The sequence below is a fragment of the Leptosomus discolor genome, chromosome 1 (genome assembly GCF_034619465.1).
Source record: "Leptosomus discolor isolate bLepDis1 chromosome 1, bLepDis1.hap2, whole genome shotgun sequence".
Taxonomy (NCBI): Eukaryota; Metazoa; Chordata; class Aves; order Leptosomiformes; family Leptosomidae; genus Leptosomus; species Leptosomus discolor.
In genome coordinates, this window is record NC_141391.1 from 7,725,773 (window position 1) to 7,751,085 (window position 25,313).

At 39.5% G+C, this 25,313-nt stretch overlaps 1 protein-coding gene across 10 annotated transcripts in view; it reads left to right on the plus strand.

The window, feature by feature from the left end:
* Positions 1-25,313, plus strand: part of DLG2 (discs large MAGUK scaffold protein 2) — a 1,022,965-nt gene that overhangs the window by 732,368 nt on the left and 265,284 nt on the right. For 8 of the 10 annotated variants that reach the window (XM_086481686.1, XM_086481690.1, XM_086481691.1 and 5 more), the window contains 3 exons: positions 1,647-1,791; positions 5,790-5,931; positions 20,209-20,364. In XM_086481686.1, the coding sequence (XP_086337812.1) occupies positions 1,647-1,791; positions 5,790-5,931; positions 20,209-20,364 (443 nt within the window). The remainder of the gene's footprint in view (positions 1-1,646; positions 1,792-5,789; positions 5,932-20,208; positions 20,365-25,313) is intronic. The other 2 variants (XM_086481685.1, XM_086481687.1) reach the window with 1 other exon arrangement.

Genomic DNA, 25,313 nt, shown 5'->3' on the forward strand with positions numbered 1-25,313 from the left:
TTAGGTTGTATCATTGCTCTTCATGTCAAATTGTCATAACATGCCTGTCATTGCCTCTTTCAATTAACCTTAAAACCAAGTCTGAGAATTATAGAAGCAACACAGCTTAAACAGTGTTCTTACATGTAGCGATACTGTCCAATAGCAGTCATTCTCTCTTAGTGTTGATGAAACTGTCTGGGTGTGAAGAGTCCTCCAGTGATTCATAATAGCTGGGTTTCTTTCCAGTTCCTAAACCCTTTGGCAGCAGCTTATTCTCACAGCCAGGTCTCTGATAATTTACTGGTACTAAATTCCCTAGAGAGTACGTATTTTTTTTCTGTGATTTACAACTGTGCTATGTTATTCTGTGGCTGAGGAGGTGCGTTTTCTTCCATCTTGCATAATCTTTACAAGGAATCCTTGCAGTATCTGTAGAAGTGGGAGGATGGCACAATGAAGTGTTTCACATACAACATTCACCGTGAAATGTAGGTCACTGGAACAGGCTCCCAGGGAAGTGGTCACGGCACCAAGCCTGTCAGAGTTCAAGGAGTGTCTGGACGATACTTTTAGCCATATGGTTCAGTTTTAGGTAGTCCTGTGAGGAGCAGGGAGTTGGACTAAATGATCCTTATGGGTCCCTTCCAACTTAAGGTATTCTATGATTTCTGTGGGCTTACACCACGTCTGAAGCCTGTATCTACACCCTTCTTTACTTCTTTCCTCTATTCTATAATTTCTCGGTTCAGAATGTATGTTTTTTTTGGCAAGGACTATTCATTCTGTTTATAGGAGGGCAACTTATTGTGGACATTCTGTGGATATAGTAGATTTATATGTGAATAAATTTTATATGCCTCTACAATAAACCACTTCTGACACTTTCGATTTTCTTTCTCCGGGAGTAAAGCATAAATAGGCAAGGTCTGTTGACACCATTTCCTTCCCAATTCAACCTGTAGTCCTGTACTCTTATCCTTGCTCTTTTTAAGTATTTTTCTTTTCTGATAAAGCACAGAACTAGTACTATATTATCGTACCTTTTCAATGTCTCTTTCCTATGCTTCCAGAAAAGTGACAAACTTTCACACTGAAAATCCCTTTTCCCCCATCCAGAACTGCCCTTTTTCATTTCCTGCACCTCACAGGCAGCCCTTTTTTCTGCATACCACTTTGTACCTCTTAGTATTTCAGTTGTCAATGTCATATCGGAGATGGAAAGGCTTCAGGGTGTTAAGTATTTCTGAGGTCCCAGACATGAATGCTAAGAGGTGAATTTGGACAGTTCATCTTGACAGGTTAAATAATGTAGGCAGTTTCTGTAAATGATGTGGTGTTAAGTTATTAAATTATTATTAAATATAGTTTTATGTTAATGATGATACTGGTAGCAAAATATCACAAAGGACTTTTCTACTGACAAGACCAAGTGCCATCTCGATCCATTATGATTCTGTGTGATATTATCAATACTGTTACGTCAGTCTTTGAATATGTATATGCTAAGAAAACTGTATTTTCTACCTTACTGCCGTACTGCTTCTGTAATCTTCAGTGTCCTTTGTCTACAGCATTCTTCCCAACATTGTGGTAACTGAGAGGCTGTGTATCTATTTTGTAACTATTTCTGCATTCTAACTCACCTGTCTGATTTCTTCTTTAAGGTAAATAATTACAGTTTAGAAGAAGTTACCCATGAAGAGGCAGTAGCGATACTGAAGAACACATCAGATGTAGTGTATCTCAAAGTTGGAAAGCCCACCACCATCTACATGACCGATCCATATGGCCCACCAGATATTACTCACTGTAAGTGACTTCTGCAACTCATTTTGTAGGAGATGAGTTGTCAGATGATTTTGTTTTTTTCATAGCTTGTCCAAAGTATCCCATTAAAGTTTATGAAACAGCTTGGAAGGCTAGAAAAATGAAATGTTTATTGCCACTTCCATATGCTACACTCATGAAATATTACAAATATTATATCTCTGCTAAAGTATTTTTGCAGCAAAGTAACGATGTAGCTGATGCACTGCTGTGCTGATTTCAATTACCCATTGTCCAGGTGATCAGACTGAACTGTAACTCTTGTGACAATTACAGTAATAAGCATATGCAAATATATATTTTAATATGATTAGATTTGTAGACTGGAGTTCTCTGTCCACTGAAAAATCAGAACAAGCAGCAAACAGTCTTATACAAACTTAATGAAAAGCCTGAGGCAAATATATGTCATATTTGAATAAAATATTTACTTGGAACATAAAAATTACTGCTCTACTTACAAAAATTCACCTATTTTCTATGTATATCCAATTCCTAAATTGTTGTTCCACTTTGCTTTATTATCTATCTGTCCATTAACTTTATACATGCTCATTGCTATTTTTTCACTGAGGACCAAGGCCTTATTTGTCTTTGCATTCAATGCACACTCTGTTGTAGGAAAAGTTGTTGAAATAATGTGGTAAAACTCAGTGAAGGATCTCATAGGAAGGTGTCATGGTTTGAGCCCACCCAGCCGGCTCCAAAAGCCCCCCGCAGCTGCTCACTCACCCCTGCCCCGTTCCCTGAGGGATGGGGAGGAGAAAATACAACCAAAACCGGCCGAGGGTCGAGACAAAGGACAGGGAGGGCTCACTCACCAGTTATGGTCACGGGCAAAAGACGGACTCAACTTGGAGATAACAACATCTATTTAATACAAAACAACCACCACCCTCAAGGATAACGAGAGATACAACCAGGTCTTAAATACAACACACCTCCCCCCCCACCCCTCCGGTCTCCCCGGCTCAGCTCTGCTCCCTCTTCCCCCCCAGCAGCGCAGGGGCAGGGAATGGGGGTCACAGCCCGTCCGGCACAAGGGGTCTCCGCTGCTCCTTCCCCCTCAGGAGAGGGGCCCTCGCAGCCCTCCCCTGCCCCACCGCGGGGTCCCTCTCCCGGCAGACATTCCTCCTCCAACGGCCCCAACGCGAGTCCTTCCCGCGGGGCCGCAGCTCCCCAGAACCCCCCAGCGCGGGTCCCTCCCGGGGCTGCCGCCCTCCCGCCGACGGGCGGCTCCAGCGCGGGCTGCCTCGGAGCCACGGCCCGGTCACGGCTGCTCCGGGCCGGTCCCTGCTCCGGCCCGGGGCCCTCCGCGGGCCGCAGGGCAACGGCTGGGGCAGCGCTGGGCTCCAGGGGCTGCGGGGGCTCAGCCGCCACCCCCCCGCGGGCCGCAGGGGAACCTCTGCTCCGGCACAGCTCCCCCTCTCCTGCCTCACTGGCCGGGGTGGCCGCAGGGCTCTCTCTCCCCCATCCCCCTCCTCTCACCAGCACAAACAGAACAAAGAGAGGCAATCAACTGTTTCTTTCACTCTTAAATAGTTATTCGCAGGTTCGCCATTGGTCTGGCCTTGCCCAGAGGCAGGTCCGAAATTGGAGCCGGGGAAGCTTCTTGAAGCCTCCTACAGGAGCCACCTCAGTAGCCCTCTCTGCCGCCACCAAAACCCCGCCAAAATGCCACCAGACACCAAACCACCACAGAAGGGAACTGATTTCAATCAGGCTGTCATATCCACACACTCAAAGTCATCTAGGCTTGTGTCCAGCATTCAGGTAGAAAGATGTGCATCCAGGTGCATCGCCAGGACTCCCTGAGAATACCAAGAAAAAGGGTGGGTGGCTGTGGAGTCCTTATCATACATATATACCTTTTTTCTTGTGTTGAAAACCTTGCTGATGTGCTTTTTGTACCCTTAAGGAGATGACAGCAGCAATTAGGATTTTCTGTCTCTCCCATCTGTCCCACCTACACATGTCTTCAGGATTTACTCACTTCTCTTTTGTCTCCTTATCTGAGCGTCCTAGGCGCCAATCTAGTCTTTATCTCCTGCTATCATGTCTTAATGGCTCGAGTCTTTGTTTTAGTTTGAGTGTAGGCTGTCCTGACAAGTTACATGTAGTTATGTCAAGTATTGATGACATATTGATGAATCTAGGTGCTATCAATACATGCCATTCTCATACCCCTCCTACTAGTCCTCCTGGTGCCCATACTCAGGCATTCACTGCAATCTTAACATTTCAGTTGCAGCCCTCTATACCACTGGTGCCTGTTGGACTAAACAGTTCATTACTGAAGCTACTTTGCTTCATTTAGTTGTTCATTAAAAACTGGCTGCCTTGTGTTCAACTACCACAGGGACCAGGTGCACCATCTAACAACTGGATGGCAGCTTGATTTTTGACAAGAGCTTCTGCAACTGATCCATACCCATCTTGATCTCCTGCCAATAATCCTAGGGGCACTTAAGGCCAATTATGGGCTGGGAAAGGCAAATTTTCCCAGTAAATGCTAGAGATTTAAATTTTTCTGCACTTTTGCGTAGTGTTGCTACTGTGGACCAAGAAAGTTGAGGGAAAAGCTAAATATCCAGAATCCTCCTTATTCAGACTGCTCCGTAAAGATAGAAGAGAAGGTTTTGTAACATGCATGTCAGGTGGTATGCTCCACTGTGCTGAGGATACCTATTTAGTTAGCAAATGTTACAACAGATGGCAATCATGTTCAGTAGCAGTCTGGTCTGGATCTTAGCAAAGCCCAAGAAGTAAAAATGCTAAATGTCCCTATCCAATCTCCTACTTTATAATACTTTCCAAAATAATAATTTGGGAGTTCTAAAACAGTGTGTTTTATTATGTCAGATTATAGATCAGCAACGTATGAGAAGACAGAAGCAATTCCGGAGGGAGAGTAAAGGTTGAAAAGATTTGCAGTAGCCCATCCCAGGCTGTTGGTGCCTGCAGATTCATTTATCCTCAGGGAACCTTTCATTATATCTACACATTCAGAGTATTTCAGAATGGGTAATGGTCTTTCCCTGTGGAGATGTTTTGCTTTGAAACATTCTGCATCTCCGCATCTGAAAGAGACAAACTAATGCTAGAAATTTTAGCTGACTTCTTCTCATAAGAAAATTAATCATAGCTCATTGCAGAAGCTCGTATCATTGTTTTTCCTATTTATCATTTCCTTTTCTAATTACATTAACTGGAGATTGAATACAACTATTACATCTTTCCTGTCGTAAATATCCTCAGTAACTTCAGAATAGCAAAAAGCAAGCAGACAACAAAACCTACAGACCCAATATAGAATCAGACAGCATAGTCCTATAATTTTCATTATTAATCAGTAATATGTGAGAGATTTGTATCCACTTTCTGTTTTAAATATTCAGATTTACTGTGATCTAAATACCATCTATGTTGGTACTGAAATTTCAATTATATTGGGAATTTTGACACCTTTAGTACATCACAGCTTTAAAACTTCACCATACATAATTCTTGCCGTACATAAAATCCCTGCTCTTACCCTGCATCAAGGTCTTACTATGTTACTCCCATTGCTGTATATTGGACCCAAAATGCTTTTTAATCTCATTCTTTTCTATTTACGTTCTCTTCTTCAAGTCAGTCCTAATTAAAGAAAATATTTACTGTCTCTTGAACTATCCTTTCTTATTCAGCTCCCCTCTAAAGAGTCAACCTCTGCAAATGAGCCAGCATTTTTTATTATATTATTGTTGTTGTTGTTCTTGTTCTTGTTCTTGTTATTATGATTGTTATTATTGTTATTTTTTTTTTTCAGGAAAACTCTAGCTGTTCATTCTTTCTTGTTATATTATAAGCTCTCTCAGGCAAGGATTGTTATTTACAGCAATGAACAGGTTCCTGGTACTTAACTGAAAAATGATTCTCTTGTGACATCTAATCAAACATGCAAGTGGTTAACTAGAAATGCTTATTCTTACCATCAGCTTATTCTCCACCAATGGAAAATCATATACTGTCTTCTGGAAACAACGGCACTTTAGAGTACAAGGCATCCCTGGCCCCTATCTCACCGGGAAGATACTCACCCATTCCAAAGCACATGCTTGTGGAGGACGACTACACCAGGTCAGATGCTTCTCTGTTTGTTACCTTCCATGACAATTGCAAAGGACGTAGGTAAAGCATGCAGTGCCCCTCCAATAGCATACGGCATATGGTTCTTTTCACCCGTGTTCAAGGGGAGATGAAGCTGTTACAGGTGTAACTGTTAGGTGAACTAAGAGAAAGCTGACGTGAGAGAATGCTGACCTGCGGTATGTGTTGTCTGGTGGCAATTGTGCAGTAGTTCCTAAACAACATGGCTGCACTAGGACAATGCTGGCACTGAGCAAAATGTTCTGCTGCTTAACACAACTAGGAGATGTGAGGATCAGTGACTCATCTGCCTCACTGCGTGTATGGGTGGAGCAGCTCTATGTGCATTTGTACCTGTCCGTGACAGTGCACTCTGAAAAGTCCAGCTTGTTTAGTTTAGTGAAAGCGAGGCTGAAACAGCCTATAATTTCTCTGTGTACACACATTGAAAGATAAATGATATGGAGAGGGGAGTAGAAGGAGGGAAACTGGAAAAAGTTTCTGAACCATTAGAGCAATCATAATGTGGAACAGTCTTCTGTGAGAGCATAGAGGTTGAAAGGAAATTGTTTATGCGGTGGCGCTTGATACCTTTATAAAAGGTGTTCTTTGATGTGATTATTAGCAAAATGACCCTGGAGATTGCTTCTAATCCTTGTTTTTTAATAATCCCAAAAGAACTGTGACTACTATAAGGAAGTATGGTAGCAGAACTGTATCTATGTAGTTGATTTCCAGGTAGAAAAAACACACAGGAAAATGCTGGGAGGGTACTTTTCTGCCTTGTGTTAGATCAACACTGAATGTCACTGATGAGACTGTGTATTTATGGTTTTCTTTGAAAAGCACTACCATTCACTTAGAAGACAACAGTTAAGTTTGTAAAATGAGCCCTCATTATAATGTCTAGTGCCACAGAAAATGAGAAATTAATTTTTTTCCTGTGCTTCAGTATTTATAAATTCATTGTGTTCAAAGCTAGGAGACTGTTCTGATCATCTAACCTGACCTACTGTGTATCTCAAGCCAAAGAATCTCATCCACTTATGTATTCATCAACTTCATAACTTGCTAATTTGCATTTCATTTTTCTTGTTGCATATAATTACGATCTCAAGCTGCTTAACTTGTTGGATTAGACATTTTCAGAGTACAGTGTTTAATCAGGACATAAGCATATGGAAACCACACCTTGCTTCCTTGCCTCGGCTAAAAGAATTTCTCCTTTGTTTTGATTGAAGCTGCAAAGCTGACATTGCTTTCCTTCAACTTATGAGACATTCAATTAGGATAAATTTTCTCCAAAGGGTTCCAAGAAGTTACATTTTTTAATTAATAGTTAAAATATTTATTTCATTAAATTGTGCATCAAGGCTTCACCTGGGCTAGGACTGACCTCATCATTTCTAAAATGCCTATGTATAGGAAGAATACCAGTATAGTGTCTGGGTTACAATGATGAAGGCTTTGTCAATAAGCATGCAGTGCTGAATTCTCTCCTTATGTAATGAGATGTCAGCACTATTATTACTGAGAAAGGGTTGGCAAAATTTAAAACCAGCAAAAATATGCAACCTTAGAAGCATATAATAGCTAAGGAGACCAAAAAGTGACAGAAAATGAAGGAAGTAATCCTAAAAAAAAGGAGAAAAGCTGACCTGAAAATTAAAAGACCATTTAAGTTAGAAGACCTGTAAGGTAATGAAGAAGTATCTTTAGACAGTTCTGTGTTTCTTTGTGTCCCATGTATCTGATTTTAACTGTCTAACTACTTCCACCAAAGAAAAAAAAAAAAACACACCTAAAAATAATCATAGAAGAGAAGACAATGATAGTCCTAGCCCTTTAGTTCAGTAGATATGCAGTAGAAAGTGTACTTGCTCAAAGAACTGTGCAGCGTATATATTAAAATTAATTAGTATGTCTTTTTGATCTTTCTAGGAAGAAAGATGTATTCCTATCCTGATATTTTTAGTTTGTTTTTAAACAAGTTAATTTTGCTGGTTTGGCTTCTGACAGTGAAACCAAATACTGACAGAGTCTGGTTCTTGACTGAGGTATTCACACCAATGTTCTTTTTGTGTTGTTTGGGGAAAAAAATTAATGCCCAGAGAAGCCATGTGTATTCTGTGAAATACTCCTCTCCTGTGTTCTTCTTCCTATCTGGAATTTCCAGATTAGCGTGTGGTCTAGTGAAGGGCTGATATCCAAAGTCTTCTGTGGCATGTTAGCAGGAGAGGCTGACTCTACATGCATGACCTTCTGTGGAAGGTGTGTGGCCCCGGCAGAAATAAAGGTGTCAAGTCATAGAAGCAGACTTTGAATTCAATAAAGCAAATCAGATTAAAATCTCGTAGTACTAAAGACATATTTTCTTCAACCTATTGAAAAGGAGGAGGCTATTATGGACTTAATTATATTAGTGATAATAGCTTATATGCTACGCTGGTATACAGGATACAAAAGCATGAACATAAAATGAATGTAGTCATAAGAAAAATGTCACTTCTTGCCATTGCATTTCTTCACCGGACATAGATCATACAGCACAATCTGAGAGACACTCAAAGAGCCAAAGACTGGGTTTCTCCTCTGACTGTAATTAAAACACTCTGACCTTCAAGATTGAACCATTTAACCCCTGAATGATGCTGAGCCGTTTTTTTAAATGCCCGTGCAGCTAATTATTGCCTGTTGATTCAAGTGGGACTACTGAAAATGCCACAGTCAGTTCTCACTGGTATAAACTGAGAAGGGTGGATGCACTCTTTCTGTGCAATGCCATAGGATTTGCTGACAAGTCTGCTGTTAAAATAAGAAGATATTTGGAAAGTCTTCATTGCTGACCGGTTTAGAAAGACTTAAAATCTTTTGGGAAGTTAATTATCATATTGATAATTTCAGTGAAATCTATAGATCCCTTGATTGCAGCATTTATAATTGGGTTTCTGCACATAATTTTTTATAATTAAGATGGTTGCCAGCTACTGCAGTGCCCTCCATTAAAACTACTTGGTTCTTGCTATAGTAGGTTTTCAGGGCTAATTTACATGAAGATCACATAAGGAAATTTATTACCCATGCAGTCATAATATGGCAGCACTTCTGGGAGATTTTCATTTGTGCCGGCTAAAAGTATTTGGAACAGTAGCTTCTCCACTATGAGAGACTTTTGCAATTTTGTAATTCTTTGTACACCAAGTAACTCTACCAATACAATCATCATCATCATTCTACAAGTCCTTATTTGTTTTAGTTTCTAGTAAGATTGAAGCGTTGTGCAGGCAATACAGGAGATTCCTTGATTGTGTTGCTGACAATTTCTTAGTGCTGCTAGAGGGGAGAAATAGGAATAATTATCTGCTTGACCTGCTGCTTACGAAAACGGAAGAACTAGTGGCAAAGGCAGTGATAAATGACAGCAGGGATCAGAGTGACTGTGAATTGGTTCAGTTCACGATTCAAAGGAACTCTGGAAAGACAGTCAGCAAGTTATGACTGTAGACTTCAGAAGAGCAGACTTCAGCCTTTTTGGAGAACTGCTAAGCCAAATCTCTTGGGATGCTGCCACAGAGACATAGGGTCCATGAAAGACAGGGGATTTCTAAGTAACACATTGACAAATCAGGGATGAATCATCCTTTTGAGCAGGAAGGAGTGGGATTCAGCAGAAATCCTTCTTGGCTGAGCAAAGAGCTTTCTGATGACCTAAAATGCAAGATGTAGACAAGCATTGCTTGACTGCTTAATGACAAAACCAGAAAGTTGATTGAATTGAGCTAAGACTTACAAAGGTCATAAAGAAAAACAAAAAGTGATTCTGCAGATATGCTACTTTCAAAAATTAAGGTAAAATTTGTTGAAGGGAAAAACTGGTGAATGGAGGGGGAAGACAATGTAATGACAGACAATATAGAAAAAGCTGAAGTAGTCAACATCATCTTTGCCAGGCATTTAAGGCACCAGAAGGTAACTGGAATAGTCAGCATAGATTTACCAAAAGCAAATTGTGTGCTTGTGCAGCCTGATGAAATGACTAGCTGCGTGGATGAGGGGAGAGCGGTGGCTTCCCTATACCAACCAGTGCCACAGCACAGGTGCTGCCTTGAGCAGGAATGCCTCTTTGCTGGGTGAAAACACAGCTGACTCCAAAGGCATACCTGACCCATGTCATAACACCCACAGATGTGCGTCTGGGATCTGCTGTGGAGCACATGGTGATTCCTCTTCTCCACTAGTTGCCCTTGGGAGTGGCTGCAAAGGTATTTCTCACACCTCTTCTGTGGGCAGGAGAAGCTGTAACACAGGGAGCACCCTTTAAAACTCCTCCAGCAGCCTCTCCTCCAAACATGACAAAGTGTTGGATAAACACGTACAATTAATCCGTATCTGGAAAGAAGATATGATTTGTAAAGGTTTGGAAACCTTCTGGATAGTCTTTTGGGTATCTCCTGAATTATATGCTGTTACCTTGCTCATTAGCACTTTGCTTACTGTCACTTTGCTCTCCCAGCATGCCTATGCTCATTTGCATGCAATGGCAGGCCTTGCTAAGGCTTTTGACACAGCCTCCCACAGCACTCCCATTTGAAAGCTGAGGAAGAGAGGACTAAAAGAAGAGACTGTGTCAGGAACTGACTGAACCAGCAGGCTCAAAGGGTAACGATCGTCACTTGACATCTGTCAGGTGGTCAGTGATGAGCAGATTAGCTCAGGACACCATGGGCATCAGTGAATGTCTTCATCAATGACCTAGATCATGACACAAAGTGCACCCTCAGCAGTTTTGCAGAGAGTAATAAATTAAGGGGGAGTGGTTAACATGACAAATGGCAGAGCTGTATTCCAGGGAAATCTTGATATACTCAAGGACCTGGCTAGGATAAACCTCGTAAAGCTTAGTAAGAAGTCTGCACCTCAGGTGGAACAGTTGCACACACTTGCACGGGCTATGAAACAAACATCTGAATTGCAGCTTCATCGAAAATGACCTGGAGGTTACAGCGGATGCCAGGCTGAACATGAACCCAGGAGTGCACTCTCATTGCCAGTCAGGTAATCAGCATACTGGGATATATTAGGAGAAGCACGGCCAGCAGAAAAAGATGTTATTTTCTAGAAGACTGTGACCAATTCCCATTCAAAATCAAGAGGGCTGTGGAGAAACAGGAGAGGGTCCAACAGATTCTCAGAGTCCTAAATCACATGGAATTTAGAGGGGTGTTGAGGGAACTGGGGCTTGTTTAGTGTCGTGAAGAGATGTAAGGGGCAATCTAAGGGCACCCTGTAAGTACTCAGTAGTAAAGGTGATAAAACCAAACTGTTCTTAGTAGAGAAGGAGCAATGGCCACAAATGTTGGCTTTGGATATTCTGATTTCAATTTGAAAAGGAAAAAAAGACACCTGGTGGGTGGAGTAGTGCTGGAGCAGGTTCCTTAGAAGGGTTGTGAAATAGCTGCTCCTTGAGATTTTTAAGATTTGGCTGGATAACATCACAGCTGATCTGTTCTCGTGTTGGCAATAATCGTGCTTCAAGCATGTTTGGATGAGACCACCTATAGAGATACATTCCAACCAAATTTTCTATGATAGTAGGAAGAAAAAAAGTGATTTTTTGTTTTAGTTGTTTTGTGGAACATTCATTACTAAAGCAGCTGAGAGAAAAGTTACAATTTGCTTTTTAGCAGATGTCTGCCTTCCTATTTCCAGAAATACTGAAATTATAGCCTAAAAATCCTGTAGCTTTTAGCTGTTCATTCCTTCTGTCTTTAACGAATAACATTGGCAAAAGATCCATAAAAATAAAGAACTACCATCTCGAGTTTTTACTTCCTTTTTAACTTCAGAAAATGGTAACATCAAACTTCTGTGTTCAGCTGATAAAATATTCACTTTAACATTTAACTCTGGCTAGATATTAAAGATTCATGGATGAAAAAGCTGAGTTATCTCTTTTGCTGTGAAAAGCATGCTTGACTTTTTTTACATGCATCTTTGCAAAATAACATTTTCTGGATGAGGAAGAGGTGCTGGGGATTGGAAGGGAGAAAAAGGAGAACCATTAAGGTGAAGTGTCAGGGGATTTTTCCCTATACTAGTAGCATTCCTCAACTGTTTCTTGTTTACCTATATAAACTTGCTAGTTGAATTGAGGATATTTTATAGAAATACCTTTAAATTTGTGTTGATACACAGATTTGGCTTTTCAGTATTAAACCATTGCAACTTATATTATGGTTTGTGTGTTATAAAAGTATCAATAATAGTTTTCTGAAAATAGTGTTATGAAGCGCAACAATAGGAAAAAAGAACTGCAGTTTTTAGTAATAAGTCCTTGAAATTGTTCTTTTGGGATCTTTAATCAGTTGACTTAGATCATCCATTGACAAAATATTCTGCATATTTTAAAAGTGTATATTTGCTGAAAGGAGTTAGCTGCATTCCCTGTTAGTTTTCGTGTGGGAACAGAATTGAAGCTCATGTTTCCTAGACAAAGAAAATCTTCAAGTACTGTAAGCAGAACTTTCAAATGGTAAATTTTGCACCATGTTTTCGACTTGATGTTATGATATGAGTGATGAGTAGAAGATACGTAGAAGTACACTGATGCAGTTATATGAATTTGACAGGTAATTGTGAGCTCTCAAAAATGGTATCACCGTGCCTAACCCAAACTCAGCATGTCACCTATGCCCTAAAGACCATAAACTATATGTAGAAATATGGGGAGACTGGTAATGCCTTTTATTTATTCTTCCTATTAAATCACTTGCAACTTTGGCAGGTTAATTGTTCAAGTTAATATTTTCATGCTCAGTTTTTGAGTGGGGATGGATTTTTCTACCTAGAGATAGCAAAGGTTGCATGTTTGTTTTGCTTTAAAATTCAGTGTAAATTATATCTATTATTTTAAAAGTAATTTTAATTAACCATTATTATTATTATCAAATTAAATTGCATTTAGTTTTAACCATAGCAGCTTGGTCATTTAAGGGATGGAGGGAGAATTACATGGCTTAGTTCATGTTCTATTCTAGTCCGTGTTAAAAATTGCAATGATATTATATTTTAAATACTATAATATTCCGTACATAGCTTCAGGGTGTTGAAGTATTGGAGCTGATGTAACTGAATCCACAAAGTATTTCTACGGCATTTGTGAAAAGCTATCTAAATGCCAACAAATGTAAGTCTTTGGAAAAACTGCAGTTCATTTATCCTCCAAAATGTATTTAATTTTTTTCTTGCAGTAGAGCTCTTTAAAATTCCATACTCACACTGCAGTATATCAAAGCTGCTCACAATTTTGTGATACTGACTAGATTATTTTAAAAAGCCGGCATGATTGAGCACAGCGTTATATGACCATAGTTAGTTTTTCTCTTTACTTATTTCTTCTAGTGCTTTCTGACACAGAAACATAACCAGAACTGATTCTGTTCCGTGCTCTGAATGCCCACTTGTCTCAGATTTTAACACTGAAGAGACTGGAGGAATAGGGGGAGTGTATTTTGCAAGGAATTATGGTGAGATTAGGTGTGAAACTGAGGGAGAACTGTCACTGATTGTGTGAGAATGGAAATCACAAGCAGAGAAGACTGGTATTTATTGGGTGAGAAAACTTGGATATGGAAGTTGAATTTAGGACAAGGAAGAACATAAGTGAGAAATGGGTGAAGAGGCATGAAGAAGCAGTGGAGAAAAACAGACTGGAGAAGAGCAGCAATGAATTTCAGGGCTGCTGAACCAGCAGCTGCCTCAGACAGAGAGACATGAGGTTTGGGATAATTGATAGTTGTGCAAGAAGACTGGGGCAAGGATAGAGATAGAGAGCAGGTAGGGAAAGTTGTTGAGAAGATGCTGGCAGGATCAGGCTAGGGCCATCTCTCTCTAGAAAAATGCAGAGGAACCCAAGGTTTCTGAGGTTTACATGGTGCATGCATGATCCCACCAGCCAGTCTGTCATGACAGTTTGTCTGCATTGCCTGTCTGTCTGGAGTATGACAGCCTGCTGCTACTGCTGGTTACTCCCTGTCTCTCACAAGGTAGAGTTCTTATGCTCTAGGTCTTAAATTGGCAACCCAGCTGATGATTATATTGAATTTAATATGGCGTCCCATAGCAGGATTTTTTTCTTGGTTTAGTCTTTGATCAACCTAAGGAGTTATTAAAAAAAATAAAATTGAAAGAACATTATTTGGGTTACACATTAAATGTTCCATTAGGAAAAGAAAAAAGTAAGTTTGCCTGTAAAACCTTAAATTGCACCCTTGGTGCAGTATTTAGTTATGCTATCATCTAAAAATGTCTACTTGTAGAATACATGTCAAAAATTTTTTAGAACAAAGGTCACAGTTGTACTTCTTATCTCTACGTTACTATTCGTTCCCTTCAATGAAACATGAAATTACTGAATTGCAAAGCAACTATTTTATATTTCACATATTTAATACACATTTATCTCAAACTAATTATTAAAATTTACAGATGCATTGTAGTTGTCTGCCTGTCATAAGTTTTCATTTTGTTCCCCAAATTTATTTTAAATAATAAGTCTTAACTTGGGAGAATAATTTATGTTAAAGCAAAAATTTAGTTATTGTCAAGTCACCAGATAATCTGTTGTGTCCTGAGTAATTCATACGTATTTAAACAGGCCTGTCAGAGATCCCCAAGTAATAAGATTTGACTATTCCTAATAGAATCAGTAAAAGCTACTTATTACTTAACACTTTAAAAAGAAATCAAGTTTCGGAATCTAATGCTTGTATGGAGATTTTTGAAATGAGATAGTGGGACTGACAGTGATAATATAATACGCACAGAGATGGTAAGTAACATTTAATAGTGCACAGAGGAAAAAGATAACCCTAACTACATACTGCGTGTATTATGGCCATGGACTCTTAAAGCAGCTCTTACCACTTTAGAGAGACACCTCGGGGTGATTGTGGTTAGTTCTGTGGCAATGTCAGCTCAGTACTCAAGAGAGATCAAAAAGGTACGTAAGGGTGGAAATAAGATCTGATAGGAAAGGAAAAGAAGTACAAAATGTAATCGTTTTCTGTATGAATCTGTGATGCTCCAAGTCTTGAACACTACATGGAGGCAACTGGAAAAATCCCCAGAAGAGGGTGACAGAGATGATATGGGGTGTAGCATGGTTTCCAAGAGGAGCTAAATATCCAATAATTCCAGTGTAGAAAACAGATGTGTGAGAGAGAGAAAACAGAGAGAAAAAAGTACTTGTGGCATAGAGAAGGCAACAGACAATTACTATGAGCACTTTCTTACCACTCAGATACAGGGAGTTTACAGTGCATTGCCAAGTTTAAAATACCGAAAACAGAAGTTTTTGAAATGTTACCATATGTTACCGATGTGCAACCAAGTAACAGGCTTAACAGTGCCCGAAGACGGAGGGTTTTGGGTATGCCATACAGTTAGTTTGTGGGGCTCATTGACACAGGGTGTTGTGAAGCCTGAGTATATAAAAGTGTTCAAATACAGACAAGGATAAGTGCTCAAATTCATGGTGGATAGGCCTACTAACCACAATTTGCCCGGACTTAGTTTCTGGTCTACATAGTCCTTAACTTGCTGATTTTCAGCAGCTGAGCAGGGAAGGGCCATTTTTTACTGGTCCCGATTCCTAAAACATCGCTGCAAGGGACTACGGCCTTTGGTCTGGCAGTCTCACTGTGCCTGTGTAAAACAGCTTGCTTTTCCATTACTGCAACAGAAAATCGTTACTGATTTTTTTCAAATTAAGCAGTCATGTCATCTCCTAATTCCTGATGGCTAAGAATGATGAGTATAGAATTGGGTGTAGAATATTAAAAGTTCTAAATTATACTTATGCCTTCTTGTAGGCCATGTCATTTGAAAACCCGATTAACATGTATAAATAGCATCATTAAGAGGAAAAAGGCAATCCTTACTCTTCATTACTGTGCTAAAAAAGTTGCCGTGATCTTAGGCACTTGTTTTGCAGTTACGGAACACTTTAAGGCTCATGAAAATAGCAGTTAATAATGGAAAAATGGAGAAATCATTGATTATAGAAGGATTTCCAGAAAGAACTAAAGTAGTGTACTTCTGGTATTTTCTTCCAGCTCTTCACACCCCTTCTCTGTCTTTCATTTAGTTGACATAAGCATGTTATTTGAGTTATTTGGTCTTGATTGATTTGCCAGGATGCAATCTATGAAATAAAATCAACTTTCAATTCTAAATAAACCTACTGAACAATAAAGTATGTGACTCTCCTTATATGAACATACGAACCTTATATGAAAGGTTATATGAACAAGAAACTCAAAGCCAAAAGACATACATATAAAAACTGCTGGTTATTAGAAGTGAAAGAGTTCGTTTGTATTAAATTGCCATTGATTTTTTTTTTTTAAATAGTGATATACTTTTAAAGACAGTTCTTTGCGCACTTCCCAGCCACATTATGTTAGCAATACTAATGTATTAGTTGTCTTTACTGAACTTGGGTACGATTAAAAATAGTTACTCAAAAAAAAATGATGTTGGAAACTTGTGGCATTGTGAGATTTTTTTTTCTCTCAGATTAAATTTAGCGTTTCCTGGCTGTAGCCCTGCATACTCAATATGCTGAGAGCTTAGCTGGTTTCTTTCCATATCATGAAAGTTTTTAAAATCAAAAAAATGAAACTGTTAACATTTGATGTGCTATGTGTGGCAACTGAACCCTACCAAACAGGATTCTGCAATAAAAAATGTTCAAATTAAATTGAGAACCCTGCATGATGCTGAGGAGAGCACAGTTTTAATAATGCCATTTGCTTGTAACTTCTGTTGTGCAATAAAGCCAGCCTGAAACAATAAGGCAATGATGATCCAAACAAGGAATAATAAGGACTACAAACAACTAGGAAGATTTGCTTTCTTTACATAGTCTGTTATGAAATAAATAAGTAAAACCAGTGTCAGATCAATCTTCTACTTCCCGCTGTTACCGTTAGCTTTTCCACCAGTTAGTTATACCTTTCTGTGGAAATGGTACCTCACTGCAGTTAGGTCTATACTGATTAACAATTCCAGCTTTTGATTTTTTTTTTTGGCTAGAAAAGTAGTTTATGACTCTCTGCTGTTGATACTACCATTTAAAAGCTTGCCTTGTGGCACTGAGTGACTTGATTGTCTCTCTTGTAATTGAATTATCTACTGAGGTATGCTTAAGCCAAGCTGTGCTACTACTTACATTTTCTCTCGCCTTTCCTCTAATATTGTATGCCTGATTCTCACACTAACCTAATTATTGCTGTCCATCTAGACCTAAAGGTTGCTGCTGTCATTTATCACAGAGCTTGGGTTTTAGCTCACTGATAGAGAGAACTGTAATGTATGTTTGTCACTAAATAAACAGTTTAACAACAGGAAGGGAGCAGATCTGATAAATAAGGATTTACAGCAGCAGTTAGTTATTTTTCAGGGTAGACCCATACTAGATAATTACTCATTAAAAGATATTATCATTATCCAAGAAGTTATTATAATTATCCAGGAAGTGTACAGTAATATTCACATATTTAGCATTTTAAGGGGATTTTTTGCATTAGTATTAAAAAAAAAAAGATAATGGACGAAATAAATTCCATAATGTAGTTCTTTGTTCTTTCTCATGTTAAAATTACAAAATTTGCTTAGTGTTTATTTTATATAAGACAAAACCTCTGAAGTTGTATTTGCTGTATCCGAAAATGAAAAATGATGTAATTGCAAATGAACTACAGACAATCAGTCCATAAATAATAAATATATAGCTTTTACACTTTTGTTGCAGCATGCTAAATGACCTGCTACACTTTTTAAAATTCATTTCAAGAATTAATGCATCATAAAATAAGGCCTCAATGTTCAGTCTGGCTCTTAATTATTTTACAAGAAAAGTTGAGGTGACCTTATATAATACCAAAGACTAGAGGACTTTATACATCAGTGCTGTGACTTTTTCCAATTTTCTGTTATTGTACCATCCAGCAAGACAGAAAGGAGTGAAAAATACTGAATGTTTTTAAATTTGCTGGGCTTCCCAAGGCATTTTGTTAGGGCTCTGTGTTTCTATTGGAAGCACTAATTTGGTCTCAGTATCTAGGTAGATGCTGAATGCTTACCTTCATTTTGCTTTTGGAAGCAATTGTAATTGTCGATTAACAGAGCAATGCCTTGTATCTATCCACCTCTGTGGCATGATTTGTGTCTCAGCACAAGGCTGGATGGTCACTCACTGGTGACTCAGTGTAGTCTGAGCATTCACAATATATCTAAGAGGTAGCGACACTTTGGTGTCATCTACCACACAGAGAAGACAAGTAACTTGAATATAGGAAGCTAGCAAGTTGTTTATGGACTGGTTAGTGTTTAAGTCATTGAGAAATCTACAGTTTTTATTAGTTTTCCTGCACTGGGACAATATTTCTTCAATTTTCATACTTGTTCCTTAATATACTGCCTAAAAGCAAAAGATATTTCTGAGGGAATAAAAGGCAGTATTGGTCTAAAGTAAAATAATATAAGTGTTTTTTTCCTCTGGATTTTTTGTATTGAAAGCAGCAATTGATTTGGTAAATAAATTATTAAATCCAACCCTCTGAGACAAGTGTGAAATGTGCTGATAAAAAAGAATTGCTACCTTTAACATTTGTAGAGGGATTTTACTAAATGCTTGACAGAATGCTTTATAACCAAATGCGTGACTGCTTTGCTATTTTGATATTTGGTAATCTTAAATTGCAATTTTTTAACTGTAAAGTTTTCCCTGGGAAAGTCAGGCACAGAGAGTTCTCAAATCATATGTCAGATTGCTATGAATATTGTTATTAGAATTGAGTGAGGCCAATTTTTAAGTAAAGCAGCTACTCCTTTTCCCCCAAAGGACAAAACCAGAAGCAAACACAAAGGTTCTCTGTATCTGTCGGTGCATCCATGACCGTAATAAATTCTGGTACCTGTGAAAGTCACAGTGAAAACCACACCCATGTGAGGCACAGCGCATCCAGAAGATCAAAAAGAGTTCATTACTGCTTGGCCTCTTGATATTTTCAGGCTTCTGAAATAAGTTTTTCATCTAGTTAATACCGTATTGCTGTGATTAAAGACAGTGGCATACCCTGGATCTTCTGGCAGAAGCAAGGCTATGACAGCAATTGCACCTTGGCACTCTCTAGAACAGAAACTTCAGGAAATTATGAGCCAAGTTTCACTCTGCCAGTAGGCCCAGAGGTATCTGCTGGGGCGAACACAGTAGCTGGAGAAGTCGCATGATGGGGAATGTGCTATGTGGTGCATTTTTTTGAAAACTATTTGCTGGTCGTCTCCTGTGGATCCCTGGCTGGTTGGTACTAAAGGCTGCATCCCCTTCTCCCCTCTCCCCAGGTTGCTCCCTGGGAGGTTTGTGGTAAGTATTGCCTCTCCCAAGCAAGCAGTTGGCTTCTAGGCAGCAGGAGAGAAGTGCTAGGTGACCGGTCAGTGTCAGGTTTAGGATTTTATTCTTCACATCTAGCTACGCAGATTGCTGTCTGTAACTTGGAGCAGCAGTGCAAGTGCGACAGCAGTAGCCTTGTCAGTGAGGTTAACTGTTTGAGATGTGGTCTGCATAATCAGATTTGGAAGGTTGAATCTGAAAAGAGAGCAAAGAACTCTTGGAACGGAATTAATTGCCTGCCAATGAGATGAATCGCTTACACATCACTATTATTATAGGATATTGTTCACTTTGACCACAGCTCTACTTGCAAAACTTCAGCTCACCAGGGTAGGAGTATGTTGTATTAACAAGTACATACTTCATCTTTTTCTTAAATTAATGGGTAAAAATTACCTCTTTTCAGGTAATAAACATCATATTTTCTTTTATGCAATGCTCAAAATTAAGATCACAGAAAGCTGTGCAGAAGTAATGTTAGATTAATAAAAAGGGAAAGCAAGTATGTGGGAAAATTCGTCACTGAACTTCAGAGATAGGATATTCCCTTTCAGTGCCACGCTTCCCATAAGCCACTTTTATGGCCCACTTATATGGTGTATATCTTTATATGCAGTTGCTTGTATGCAGTAATACTGTGTTATAAAATTCTAATGTTTCCTTTAACAGCACACTTTACTTGTCAGAAAAGCCCTACTGAAAAGGTCTTGACAGATTTGCAATGCATGCTTTTTAAAATGATTGCTGTGTTTTCTCTATGTTCTCAGCCACTAATACACACTGATCTTTTACTCTTGTCTCTGTATCACCAGGCCTCCTGAACCTGTTTACAGCACTGTGAACAAACTGTGTGATAAACCACCTTCTCCTAGGCACTATTCCCCTGTCGAGTGTGACAAAAGCTTCCTTCTTACAGCTCCCTATCCCCACTACCACGTAGGCCTGCTCCCTGACTCTGAGATCACCAGGTACTGCATGCGCTTCTTCCTCACCTCCTTCGTTAGAGTGCATGAACATCACTGGATTTATCTCATAGTTTGCATCTTCACCGTAGATCTTTTTTTTCTACAGCTTGTGCTTGTTTTTAACCATGCTTTCATATCTGCACCACTGGAAGATATATGCTACCTCGGTATATGATTTTGGTCATCCAAAATCCAGTGATGAACACAGGCAATGTTTTGATCCATTGGAATGGTGCTCTAAAATAGAATACATTATATGTATCACATTTTACAACTGAATGCAGTATTTGTTTCTCTGTGAGTACGGAAAGTGACTAAGACTTCACTGAAAGCTGTAGTAATTTGGTTTGATTCAGTCATTTTCTTTCTATGTTGTGCATACTTTGTTCACTGAGCATCTTTGGGTTTATAGGGTGGCTGCCTAAGCTATTCAGAAGAAATTGAGCGAAAAATAATCGCCTCCCTCACTAAGTCATGGTTGAGAATACATCTAAAATTTAGCATTCCCTAGGCTAGCTGTGCTCTGAGAGGATGGTTAGTAAAATCTAACATGATGAACATTTCCATAACTGAAGTAATGGAAGACATTTCTATAAAATACTGTGAGTGACTACCTCCTGAGAAATATTTAATAAAGAAAAATGTACTATCCGAAACTGTATGCTAGTTTAACCCAGCTATTCTTCTGTAGTCTACGAGGATAGTAGTAAACTATTTGCAAACAAGACTTGGGAGATAAGGGAAGAACTAGGCACAAGTTTTCAAGAAGATGTTGAGTGCTTCCTTTGTCAGGAAAAAAACTATCATCTTTCACATTCCAGAGTAGAAGAAAAACAATTGTCTTTGGAGCTTTGATCATAGACAATTTCTGCAGAAAACACTTTTCAAAGAAACGAGTTAATATGGGAAGAGAAAAGCAGAAGTGTGGAAGTGGAAAGTAAAATGATAAATTAATGTAAGGTACAATAACAGGAAAGAAACCCCAGGGATTAGAAAAACATCTGTGAAAGGCATTGCAGTGCTATGAAATAGAAATCTAAATTAAAAAAGCGATACAACAATACTAGTGAAGAATGCAACAGATGTGGCAAGATCATGCAGAAGCTGTCAGTTGATTAGAATGAAAACTGTGTCGCTTCCAGAATTTGTAAAAGATGCTTAATCACTGGACAAAGTGATTAGGCAAGCTGTTCAGGCCAGAGCAAATTTGGGTGAAAAACATTGATAAGGGCAATGTTTTATAAAGTATAAGTAACTCCAGAAGGGTGCCAGGCACTAACAGATCTACCCACAATATTTTGATTTCTCTGCAAGTATTATCTTAAAGGAAATAACTAGCCAAAAAGTAGCAAAATTACTTCAGGTGTTTAGGTACGGTGTACATACGAGTAATTTATCTGTAAGCATCACAGTGCTGCTGTTTGTTTAGAGCCAGACAACAGAAGAGATCATTATAAAAAGACTCTTGCTTTTAATATGGTACCTTTGAAAGGAAGGGACCAACTTGAAGAAGCGGGTTCTAGGGGATTTGTGGGCCATGGAGTTGTGTATTGGGAGCACTGAGGATTAGATTGTGGCTTGCTAACCGTAGAGAGATGCAATTTATGGCTTAATGGTTGTTCTCTATAGACAGGACTGTCAGGACTATGGAGATAGGTTGGGGGAAAAGGGTGAATCTGTTAAGGCTGCTTCCTGCAGACCAGGTACTTAGATGCCAATAATCAGTGGAGCCCTGGAGAGCTCGTAGAACTAGGCCATTTTTCCACCTGAAGGTGTAATTCTCTACATCTTTTTGCTTTATTGTGTGATTGATTGAATACTTGGTCATCAGATATTTGATGACCTGGCATCAGGACTGAAAAAGCTGGGTTTTGTTCTACTGAGTGTCAGTTAATAATTCTCTTTAAGAGCAAGGTTTCATTTCTCTTCATTCTACTTTGACATAAAATTAAGCTCTAGTCTCTGTGTATTTAGTTTGTTTATTTCAACAGTCCAACAAAAACTGCAAAAAGAACCCAGAAGATGAGAGAAGACACAACTCATGGTTAACTACTCTGCACTATGCTCTGCTACATGCTGTGGTAGAGGCAACTGATTGCTACAATTTATACTTCCTTCCCACTGTGAAATAACATTTGGATGGAAAATATGACAGTTTTCAATGTTCTCAAATACTGTCATCTTTTCCACAGAACTCTGAATAGTTGACCATGGAGGAAGACATTTGAATTAATGTTTCACCAAACACCTTTGGTGAGGAAAGTGACAGCTTTACACCATATAGCATGAGCCCATATCCAAATGGACTCGGTAGTCACAGTTGGAGAACAGATTTTAGAAAAGTATTAACCCCACTTTAATCCAAGTGGCTATGTTTGCAGAAGTGTTCATTGTACAAAGCCCTAAATTTCACAAAGGTGATGTGTCTCAGGGCTGTGTCTTTTTAAATATTTGGAAAAATTAACCCATAAAAAGACCACCAAGGCCAGGCTGGATGGGGCTTTGAGCAACCTGGTCTAGTGGAAGGTGTCCCTGCCCTTGGCAGGGCGGGTGGAACAGATAATCTTTAAGGTCCCTTCCGACCCGAACCATTCTGTGATTCTATGATTCTATGACCTTGTTTTAAATCCACAGCTTTGATACCACCATGTCTATTGGAAGTCCTACTGCAAAAAAATCTTCCAAATATGGACCAGGTATTTTGAAAGGTCTCCCTTTACTCACCTGAATTCCTCAAAGCCCTATTCCTCCACATTATATACTTCCATGGTCTCCAGTCAAACGTAAAAAGGTATCTCCCTGTCTTCCTGCAGGCTTCCTAGAAAGAAGTTTTTCATCAGAATTTGTCAGCATCAAGTTTGGGGAGGAAGGCACAGGGGTTATTTGCTTGTTTTGGTAACTGCAGTCATTGTCGTATCTCAGTGCTCCAATATTGAGAATCTGCTGCTGAACTGCAAGAAATTTGGTTTGACAGATAAGTCTTCCAGAGGAAGAGGAACATGATGCCATGTTCTCCCAATTGAAATGCTTGTAAGCCAGCCAACGCCTTTCAAATTGCTGCTCCAGATAATTTGTCAGCTACTCCTCAGATGATTGTTTTGTCAAGGCTCATTAACTTAATAGGCAAAGAGAATTCATAGGCCAAAGCCTTATTAAATTCAAGTTTATAACCCTTGCTTTTATGGTGGCCTGTCTTAGCTCCTGGGAGGTCTAGAACAATATAATCCCCTTTTAGGATAAAAGTAACATGTTTTTTGATTGAATTATCAGTTGATGCGAATTGATATTAACAGGGCTATGTCAATGTGCAACAGCTGAAAATCTGTCTCATTGAAGGCAGGAGTAGAGAGAGAATGTTGAAGTTGTAAGTTTTCCTTTGAGAGCACCACGTGGGAACGGATGTGGAGTATTCATGTTCTGGCCTCTGTCATTATTGACAGTTACGTGTACAATTAGAAGATCATTGGCAGCGAAAGGAAATCACAGCTCATAGAGAAACAGTTTCTACAAACACGAGACTTCGTTTCTGCGTTATGTAACGCAAAATGTTGTGTTCTCAGTCTCTGCATTGAGAACTTCATGACATTCACCACTACACAGACACACAAAAAATGTTTCAGTTTTACCCAGCACTAACTTCCCTGTCTTTGCTGAAATCCTTTTGGCATTCTAGTTGTCAGCATGCATTTTGATAAAAGGCAGCCCTGATACTGTTGGTTTGTGTGATTATTTTTTTTCCATAGGTATTTACTTTTCTATTAAGCCTTTGATCATGTGATTGCATCAATATTTTTGAATACATGTAGGAAAGAAACTAAGGGTAGGGTTTCAGACTTTGTAGTCGTGTGAGCCTGGGAACATGCCTCCTCCCAAGAAAATAAAAATAAGTGAAAATTTTGTTCATGTTTAGTCTAGCTTTTGTAAACTTTCAAATCCTCTTATGGTGCTTTGGTGCCTGGATTAAAAGTATTTGGCTTGCTTTTTAAGTCAAGTTTAGTTTCTTGTAGCCAGCCCCAGTTCTGGCTGATGCAGTGATCTGCAGTCTTAGGCAAGTAGTTAATAATTTTGTGCTTTGTTTCCCAGTCTCTAAAAGAGGTTTAACAATGACCTCATAGAGCCTCTTTGAAAACTAATTCTGACTGAGACAATAGCATCTTTATTACTAATGGCAGTTTGTGTTATTATTTAATAACATTAAAATGATTTTAAGGTATTTGATGAATTAGACTAATGACATCAGCTCTTGGGACCACCACTACTTTCTCACGGATGGGGATTAGGGAAAGAGTCTAATATTGCCACAGAGCTCTAGGGCAGCATCTTTTGCAGAAAGCAGCATGCCATTTGCACAGGTATTCAAGGATAACTGAGCATTGTGTAACTCTAGAGCTACACAATCATAGAATGGTTTGGGTTGGAAGGGGCCTTAAAGTTCATCTAGTTCCAACCCCACTGCCAGGGGCAGGGACATCTTCCACCAGACCAGATTGCTCCAAGCCCCATCCAACCTGGCCTTGAACACTGCCAGGGAGGGGGCAGCCACAGCTTCTCTGGGCAACCTGTGCCAGTGTCTCGCCACCCTCACAGGAAAGAACTTCCTGATATCCAATCTAAATCTCCCCTCTTTCCATTTGAAATGGTTACCCCTCATCCTATCACCACACTCCCTGATCAAGAGTCCCTCCCCACCTTTCCTGTAGCCCCCTTTCAGCACTGGAAGGCCGCTTTAAGGTCTCCCCGGAGCCTTCTCTTCTCCAGGCTGAACAACCCCAACTCTCTCAGCCTGGCCTCACAGGGGAGCTGCTCCAGCCCCGTGATCATCCTCGTGACCCTCCTCTGGACCCACTGAAGCAGGTCTATGTCTTCCTTGTGCTGGGGGCCCCAGAGCTGGACACAACACTCCAGGTGGGGTCTCACAGAAGCAGAGGAGAGAGGGAGAATCACACACCCCC